At 46.3% G+C, this 10,116-nt stretch overlaps 1 protein-coding gene across 1 annotated transcript in view; it reads left to right on the top strand.

Annotated features, from left to right (window-relative positions):
• Positions 1–7,547, top strand: part of SARC_06513 (hypothetical protein) — a 7,942-nt gene extending 395 nt beyond the window's left edge. Inside the window, exons 2-10 of the mRNA XM_014299573.1 lie at positions 157–300; positions 1,058–1,247; positions 1,758–1,914; positions 2,675–2,808; positions 3,887–4,025; positions 4,941–5,020; positions 5,249–5,431; positions 6,621–6,810; positions 7,244–7,547. Of these exons, the coding sequence (XP_014155048.1) occupies positions 157–300; positions 1,058–1,247; positions 1,758–1,914; positions 2,675–2,808; positions 3,887–4,025; positions 4,941–5,020; positions 5,249–5,431; positions 6,621–6,810; positions 7,244–7,527 (1,501 nt within the window). The 3' untranslated portion in view covers positions 7,528–7,547. The remainder of the gene's footprint in view (positions 1–156; positions 301–1,057; positions 1,248–1,757; positions 1,915–2,674; positions 2,809–3,886; positions 4,026–4,940; positions 5,021–5,248; positions 5,432–6,620; positions 6,811–7,243) is intronic.
• Positions 7,548–10,116: the final 2,569 nt, after the last annotated feature.

Below are 10,116 nucleotides of genomic sequence, written 5' to 3'. Positions count from 1 at the left end.
TATATATACATGTGTGTGTTTGTGTGTGTGTGTGTGTTTAAAGTTCATGCATTAGTTTTATTAGCACACATTATGCCCACTAAGTGGCGAAACCCCTTTTACTAGGTCCCATGGCAAACTCATATTTCGATCAAAACTGCGATATGAATCCATCAGAGCTGGCGATAACTATTACAGTGAGGCGATATTGAAGCTTAATTCGCTTCAGACGAATGCGAAGAATGTGAAGATGCTCCAGGCCAATCCAAGGGCAAATGACAAATCTCTCCCCGAGATGAGGACTTTTTTCGAACGTTTGGGGTATGTGTATGTAATGTATATGTATTCTAAGCACCTTTGGTGCCCTCGAAGGAACTATTCGAAAGCTTGGAGGGACCATTTTACGGCGGTTGTGTGTGATTGTGGCATAGTGTACAGTGTCAGTGTGCCTCACCTGCTTGTGTATACTATAGTACTGTTGTAAACCTCTCACCAGGACTACTCACATCAAATATTTCTGGTAACAGCGTTCGATAGTACGCTCTCTGTTGTCGCTGAGACATACGTTAGGAGTGGGCCAGTATTAGCAATGGGGCTTGCCCGACTAGTTGTGTACTGTTTTTTGGTATCTCATAGTTATTGACGGAGCTGTTGGTAGCGGAGAGTGCGTGTCAGCGGTGGGCATGAATTGATATCGGTGTACACGGTACAGTCCAATGTGCGGCACGCAAACTATATCATCAGGGAAATACTGACATCGCTAACTATATCAGGGAAATGCAGACAACGCTTTGGTCGTCACATAACACGGCGTATAGCTCTACGTTGCATCGAAGGGTTTCTTCAATACAGCTGAGCTTATCTTTGTGGACGTGTTCTCCGATGAATAGGGGTTACAACTGTGCCTCTCTTTCGCACTATGTGTAGCATAGTACATATAACAGTCCCTGCCATACACAGGGGAAAACCCCTAAAACATATATTCCTGCGGTTTGCTGGGATGGATTGCTGAACAGTCTCACCAGACTCACAAGCTCTGATACTGATTCTCACCAGAATACAATACCCTACATCACAGGCACAAAGTGGAAGTTCTCAACAGCCTCAATGCCATACACATAAGTGGGAGCAAAGGAAAGGGGTCTACCTGTGCGTTCAGCGAGAGCATACTCAGATGCAACGGATACAGAACAGGCCTATACACATCACCGCATCTGGTGGAGGTGAGAGAGAGAGTCCGGATAGACGGGAAACCACTCAGTAAACAGGTGTGTGAAGTGTGCATGTGGTAACTGCCGGCTGTTGTGCTTGGTAGATGCAATAAATTCTCCCCGAACCAAAGTATTCAATCAACAACGGGGCCGGATGAATGGTTTGCAGGTCCGAGTCTATGCATTGGAATCTTTTTATGTTCCCATTAGTCAGCACAACGTCTGCTGTAGTGAATAAGCTCAGGAAGACCTCTTGTGCTTGTGCACGAATACCTGCGGTCCGAAAGTCCCGTTTAGAAACGCTGTGTAGGGGACCTACTAGGCATAGCTACAAAGCCGCATTCGATTTGTTGTGCTCGCGTGCACATACTTCTACACATGCGGTGAATAAGTTGTTAAAGAAGTTATTTGCGCTCGGAAACGGATACTTCCGGTCCTTAAAGTCACATGTAGAATCGCTGTATAGTGGTCTTTCTGAGCATAGCTGCAAAGCCTTCTTCCGTATACTGAGCTCTCGTTCAAATACTTATTCACGTGCGATTCCCCACACCTACGATCGGCGGGCAGGCGTTTACCGATCGATTCAACGAGTGCTGGACTATGCTACAAGCGAACAAGACCGATGAACTGCAGATGCCGTCGTACTTCCGGTTTATGACCTTGCTGGCTTTCCATACGTTCCTGATAGAGAAAGTGGACGTCAGTATCATCGAGGTTGGCATTGGTAGGTAGATTGTCGGACAGTTTTGGGTGTGTATTGCCACTGTCAATTTTCTCGAATCTCTCATTGGTAGGTAGATTGTCTGACAGTTTTCCCAGACCTTTCATTGGTAAGTAGATTGTCATACAATCTTCTCTGATTTCTCATTGGTAAGTGCGGCTGACGTCTCGTTGTAGCGTATGATGTGACACTTCAATTAACTGCGCCCGTAGTGCGAATTCACCTGAAATAGATGAGCGTACACATGACAGACTGGTGCCATATGCACGCTACACCCCTGTGCTATCCATGTACACACTATCCATGTACACACACTACACGCGCGTTTTTAACTTATATTCATGCATCATACTTGTTTTGTATACGTGTGGGTTGGAATGACTCATAGATGTTTTAACGTCTATATACACAATACACACGCGCTGGGCAATTACTCATTGTAGACGTTAAACTACCGATACGACCAGGCGGCTAGGCATGCTCCTTGAATCCGTTCACATCCCACGTTCACACAACGGACTGCATTGTACCCAATCTAACAGGAGTCAAACGCCAGTAGTCCACTCGATCGGCACTTAAATTGGGCATGTATGCACCTGAGTTGAATGTAGAGCCCCATGACCACATCTGTATAATCGAATTCAATGGCTGTGCTTCGTTTAATCAGGAACACCATATCATCATAGTCAAACCCTAAACCCCAAAACTTTAAACCCGAAACCCTATTCTAACCCGTGTTCTACTTACACACACGCATACTCAGGAGGAATGTACGATCCCACGAATATCATCGAGAAGCCAGTGGTGTGTGCCGTGTCGTCGCTCGGGATTGACCACGTGCGCATGCTCGGTGATACCTTACCCGAGATAGCTCTGCACAAAGCAGGTATATTCAAGGTACGCTGTAGTACGAATCCGTGCCCTATACGCAAGCATTGCGTATTGTGTGCATCTCGACGTGACTGTGTACTTGACCTGGCTCCTTGGGGTGGGCCTGAGGGTCCGAGGGTTCGTCACTGGTGTGCGAGTCGGCCCTATTTGTGTGCCTAAGTTGTTCGTGCTGCCGCGCCACCGTTACAAACGGACATCCCTACCAATGCCTTGAACTACTTTCTCACCGGAATCATCGTGCCCCTGACTGTGGGCACTTTAGGGTTTAGGGTTTAAGGTTTCGTCGCGTTCTTTATTTGTTCGGTATATGGGGATGTATTACACCATTCTACAACTGAGATGATGTCGCAAGCATCGCTTTCAGGCAGGCCTTGTGGGCTATGTTTCCATCCTGTCCGTCAACTGATGCAGCTACGACCCCGTTCGGCACACCCACACCCCCCACCTCCGACCCCCATACGTCGTGCCGTTGTGACCATGGCTACTTCACTGCGTCCTCGCGTGTCCTCGCCCGCACCACATAGCAGCCTGCTATGGCGCTGGTTGTGCTCATACAATGACTATACACAAACAAGAGAAAGCGCTCACCATCCCCGTCACGTGTCCACAACATAGCAAGCGTGTATTCATTGACCATGGCTGTATCTCTATGGAGGCACGCCCTCCCGCGTTTACCTTCTAAAACCCCTAAACCCTATAAGACGCTTGCTATCCGCATGGAATTACAATACGCGAACACGAGAAAGAGATGTCACCTGTTAGTATCATACCAAAGTGTGTTCATTGCACATGGTGGCATCCCTGTGCAGGCTCGCGGTAGCGCTCTGACCACTTCACAATCTGATGTATCGTTTGTTTGTTCTGGTCAACTACGCGCACAGGCGAATGTAACTCCCATTCGTATCACCTATCCACAACATAGTACGTATGTGTGCACATGAATGTATCTACCACACCTATCGCCCACATGTGTGTGCTCATGAATGTACCTACCACACCTATCACATCTACATGTATTTACCGCACCTATCGCCTACATGTGTGTGCTCATGAATGTACCCACATCCCCATGCCCCCTACACAGCCGCACGTCCCCGCCTTCACCACGGCACAACCCGCGGAGGCACTGGCTGTGCTCGTTGACTATGCGAACAGACAAAAGGCGCTACTGACGCTCGCCCCTACGCTCGAGGCTTACCCAACAGCTGAACCGATTCAACTGGGTATGTGAAGTGGTTCATTCGCAAGACAAGCATATGCTTTGGTTTTTTTTATGGCCTTGGGTTTTTTTTTGGCCTGTACAGCAGATGAAGCGGTTTGGCCTGGGTGAGGGGATGCGCGTGCCAGGCGTTTGGGGTGGGTTTGCGAATGCTTGTTTGTGTACATGTTCAAGAGGCTTGTGGGTTCGCTCGTCCGGTTGATATCCGAGGGCCTGTAGTGTAGGAGTACAGTGTGCCTGGCTGAACCGTTTCCACGTAGTTGTGTGTGCCTCTATACTGAATGGAGGTGTATATAAACTTATTGAGGTGTATATAAACTTCATGTGCGAATATTCGGTTATGTATCCTCCGGTGTCCAAAGCCCGGGTTTGTGCTGTTATCAGAGCTCAGGTAGCGATGATTGAAAGTTGTATCTTCGCAGTAGACTTATTGTAAGTATATATCGCATATGTGTACAGTAAATATATATATCTGTACATGACATCGTTTCTGTGTATTCTTGGACATATAAGCGTACGAACGTCCTTTCAGTTGCACATGTCAATATATCAACACACTTCCGATCGATTTTTTGTAGAGCAATAATATTCTGCTCCCGTTCCATATACCTTCAAACATAAGCCCTCGATTATACGTCTGCGCATACGAGTTTTAGGAAGTACCAATACGAGGTATCATCAACAGGTCCGTTTACTGCTGTCTTCATATTTGTAGTCAAGTTTCGGTGAAACAACCTTGCTACAGGCAAGGCACCTTAATGAGATAGACGCCTCTTCTGTATGTGTTACTATGCGAAATACGAACTACACTAGTGGATGCGGGCGAGTGCCTAGTTAAACATTCTACTCACCTGAATTGCACTGCGAAAGTGTGCTTCACCTGCGTCTGAGATTGATGTCCAGATATCGTTGCCTGCAGGTTTATCCGGCAAATTCCAAAGTTGCAACGCTGCCTTGGCGCTCCAAGCAACGAACCAATGGAGGAGGTGGAGGGAAACGGTATGTAGCCTCGCATTCTGTTTGTTTTTGCTTGATACTTACCTGTTATATATATGTGTGTGTGTGTGTGTGTGTGTGCGTATGTGCCTGTGTGTGTGTGCGTATGTGCCTGTGTGTGTGTATTCGCCCACAATGCCCCAAAGATTACTGACTGGTGTCACACCGTGCGTGTACGCATCACGAAACAGTCGCCCAGCCTGCCTTGTCTATCGCCCCCCATAACTGCAGGGAAGTGTGCCAGAGTACATCCCAATAGACAGCTTGTCCACAAGCGACCCCGTCCCGCTATCGCCAGAGACAATAACGGGACTGCGGGCGTGCGTGTGGCCGGGAAGGGCAATGGTATTAGAACGACCAGAGCAGAACTCAACATACTACCTAGATGGGGCTCATACAGTGGAGAGTATACAGGTGTGTGTTATGTAGCTATCAGTTTGCGGCTCTCCCAGGCGTTTCATTTTTTATAGGGTCTAGGGTTTTAGTTTAGGGTTTAGGGGTCATACGTTTAGGCTAATTCGACTACGGTTTGTGCTCGTGCTTGCGGGTGGGTAGTTGTAGCGCATAGCACGCAGAGTGCAGAGGTGGGGGTGCTCTCCGACATACCATCGTATTCGTATTAATGCAGATAACATTTAGTTGTGGCCATGTTCGAGAGCGTGTGTATTCGTATTAGTGTTAGTTGGCGTGGAGCTTCTTTTTGGCGAGTAACCGTATCCACGCGAGTAAGGAGCTGTGCTTGGTGTCCCAATTTTATTTAGAGGAAGAGAAGTAGTTGGTGGTATTCAATTGACTGTAGACATGGGGGCGAGAATCTGAGCCCCATAGCCCAATGTTTCTGTACCGAATAAATACGTAATGTATTGTAAAAACATAGTTGCCAGAATTCCAATCTAATCTAATTTATTCCAATTTAATACAATCTAATTTAATCTAATCTAATGGCCTAGCTGCCAGAATTCCACTCCCCGTGTTACAATTGAGTCTGTCCAGAATAAATACAGAATGTAATTTAATTTAATCTAATCTAATCTAATCTAATCTAATTCAATCTAATTTAATGGCATAGCTGCCAGAATTCCACTCCCGTGCTACAATTGAGTCTGATCAGAATAAATACGTCATGTGATTGAACAATATGGTTGCCAGAATCCCCATCTCATATCACAACTTTTCTATTACAAATAAATTATGGTGTAATTTAATAACACGTTTGCGACTAGCTCACTCTCATAACACAACGACAAATATCGATGTCATCGAATAATATGGGCGCAACAACATACTCTCATAGCACAACGTTTCTATCGCGAATATATATTGATGTAGTTTAAGTTTAATATCTTGGTGGCGAGAATCTCACTCCCACGTTACAACTCAACTGAGCCTGTATCAGAAAGACATGTTTCCAATGTGATACCGTGTTCAAGATGTCCGGTCTCTTTCGCAGAACGACTCCTGTATGGTATCCATGTCCATACATCCCCAACACGCCCATGTATTTTCCTCCATTCCCATAAATAGTGTGTGGCCGGATAGATGACCTGATACCCCGTTCATATATCCTCAACACGCTTATACTTTGCTCCATTCCCATACATAGTGTGCAGCCGAGTGGATGGGCACTGTACTGGAAACAGACGACCACCGCAGCAGGCGTGTGCTTGTGTTCAACTGCATGGACAGGATAGTCTCAGATCTGCTGGCGCCGTTACTGGCGCTGCACAAAGACACTCCGTTCGACCACGTGCTCTTCTGTCCAAACATCACATCCGATACAGCCCGGCATGCAGGTGGGTGTATGTTAGCGTGAATATATACTGTGGGATATATATAAGCTGATTTGGCCTGCGGTAATGTCGGCTTAGTTTGGTTTGAATGTATAATACGGGGCTACACAGCTGTCTGTTTACGGTCCCTGTTTGTCGTTGCTTCATTGCGCACCTATCTGTGCCTCGAGAATACTGTTACAGAGGGTCCTATTTGTCCTATTCCTTCTCATTGGCATATATGGCATAGCCCGTCATGCACGTTCGTGTGCGTATATATATCTTCAGTAAAACTTCCTTCACCACAGGGTTTTTCTAAAATAACCCGTTTTAAGGAAGATGGTACAACCCTTTCATCTCTAAATACTTCAATAAAGATTATTTCTATGAGAGATATAGTAGACTTGATGCATATCTGGTTGTCCTAAGGTTTCAACTGTATTCTTGGGTCCCACAGACAGCATCAGCTACAACAAGTCCGAGAGCGACCAAACCCTGGCCCCCATTCGAAACGCAACCACGTGGCAGGAGTTGTGCGACGCCGCCGGTGTGGAGGTCAGCGCAGACCATCACGTGGGTGGCAAGGCGAAGGTGCAGACGTTCTCGTCCATTGAGAATGTGAAGAACTGGGTGGAGAAGGTGGGCCGCGACAACGGAGCGATACACACGCAGGTGTTTGTGACCGGGAGTCTGCACCTTGTGGGGGGCATGCTGAGCAATCTCAATTGGGAAACGCAATAATAAAGACCTGGGTATTGTCATGTCGAGGGGGGGGGGGGTGTACATCGCTGGATGTTTACCGCTTCCGGGTGAAGTCCATATCATTAATGATGGTAGATTGAGCAGTCTTTGTTGTCGTACAGTCACAGCAAGTTTCGATAGTCTCACACATAGCCTTACTTGGTAATACCACCATGTATTTTAACCCTGGCATTATAAGCCCTGTAAACCATTCCGCAACCAACCCCAATGTAGTTGCCAAATCAAATTGTGTGCCGGTTGATGGGATCGTGCACCCCTTGTCAGTAGCGCCGAATGTCAACATGTACTACATAGCACGAAACGCACAGTGCGTGTGGTTGAATATTGTGACTGTTACCTAGCAACGCCCATCAGTAGATGGACATTTCCATTGCCTATAGACCTCACTGGCAGTAACAACATGTTCTACATAGCATGGAACGCACAGTGCGTGTGGTTGAATATTGTCACTGTAACCTAGCAACGCCCATCAGTAGGTGGACACCAGTCGATTGGCTAGAGATCTCACTTGCAGCAACGCCCGACATGCCTGTAGGCGACGTACTATACTTAAACATCGTATGGCTAGCAAACTTGGTTTAGAATTCTCAGACAGTACACGCAGCGATTATGGCTTACCCTGAACAGCTGCGCGGGGGGGGGTACAGGTTACAGACGTGGCAAGGATTCCAAGTCCATAGTCTCAAACACAGCCAACGCCAGCAACAAGTATAGCGAATCGACGCTATGTAGTGCTGGCTCTACGGGTTTAAAGTGCGAAGCGGGTCAGTATAGATCATCACGCCTTAGCTGCAGAAGTTAACTACCACAAACTAAAAATAGAATTGATTGCTGCCCTCTGTGGTACCGTGTCTGCCATCACCTCCTCCCCCCTGCCAATCTACTATAAATTACAAAGTGGTATCCTCGTTCCTGAGAGAAGGTCATCTCTTCTGTCGAGAAGGGTTCGTCTCTGGCCTCAAAATCCTCGTCACACGTGTGTGCTATGTGATCTTACTCTGGTGTCTTGCTGTATTAGTTCACCTCGGTTTCAAGTATCACTGGTGATGTCATCCCACATTCAAGGTGTGCAGTATTGCTCTGCGCGGCAGAAAGAACTGTCTCCAGAGTCACCGGTTGTCTCTGAGGAACATTCCGCGAGGTGAGTCTACAATCTCAAGTGCAGTAACATTACAGGTACAGATATGGAATCAGGTCATGTTGACCTCATTCCACTGGGCATTGCTAGCATAGGCATGGGTGGGGGGGGGGGGTGACCACACGGCCAACTCTCCTGACAACACTCAGTGTTACCTGTGATAGGTTGCTCGTGCCTGTCACAGATGTTGTTGTGTTGATGAAAACCAACACTGCCGATGGGCCTCTAACTATTAAACGTTGGAGACAAGACCTGAATGCGACAAATACGGTTTTCCGGGAGTGCGTCGAGAAAGGTTGGTGTGTAAACCAACCAAACAACTAAAATAGTAGAAGGACGATTAGTAGGTCAATATAGCGCGGTTCCGAGTGGAGAAGAATCACAACGCATAGTACTGTTTAAGCTACAGTACTGGCATGCTGAGGTGTTCAGCTTAGTAGCTGGTGAAAACGTTCAAGGATGTATACTCCTGGATGATGTTTAACCGGCACACGTTTATGATAAATTAGTATCATCGTTTTAAACGATGTCGAATGAGGATTCTAGTATGTGTAAACTTGCAACCAAATAAATCATATTCCAAATTATCGTTTACGTATGTAAATACTATACAATTGTTTCATGGTGCTTATGGTGTTCGTATCAACTCGCTGATATAGATATATTGCACGTAGCGTGCTTGTCGCATTCAGGCGATGAGCTGTTGGGCCAACACATGAATCAACGGTACGTAATAACACCCTCTTGCCACCTTACCAGATAAATAGCAATTATCACCATTTATAGGGGGGCTATATTTACCACCATAATCGTCAAAACCCTGAAACCCCTAAAACTACAAACCTTAAACTACAAACCCTCTACTATCATCAAGAGACCTGTATGCACCTGTGTATGCACGATCCTCATTCTCACAGGGCTGTTTAAGTACCGTCAGTGTGCTTGAAGAAGGATACTACAACTTACCATAGTCCAACAGTATGTGGGCACTTGTCGATTGGGTACGAACATCACTTGCGGTGACGCTCGAAATGACTGTGGGCGACGTACTGTGCCAGAGATTCGAAAGGCAAACACATTCAAAAGAGTCTGAATCCTTGGACAGTCCACACAGCGAGTATGATCTCTCTAGGACAGCTGCGTTGGGGGCTACAGGTGGGTCAACATTTATAGGTTTAAACATCGACAGTGTATGATTAGACGTGTATCTAGAAGTCAGAGGTATGTATGTATACATATATACATGTATGGACAACAAACATTCAGTCATCGCATCATATGTGTGTATCTATAATGAATGACTGTAAGGGAGAACAATCATACAGTAATCGAAGCATGGCTGATATTAATTGTTCGGATTTTCCTATTCTTTCGACATATATAATACCCAGACTTAAAATCTCATATCAATTCATGTGATATATATGTAG

This window comes from Sphaeroforma arctica (assembly GCF_001186125.1).
Source record: "Sphaeroforma arctica JP610 unplaced genomic scaffold supercont1.468, whole genome shotgun sequence".
NCBI lineage: Eukaryota > Ichthyosporea > Ichthyophonida > Sphaeroforma > Sphaeroforma arctica.
The sequence above is the reverse complement of the archived record's forward strand: the minus strand, read 5'-3'. Positions and strand labels throughout refer to the sequence as shown.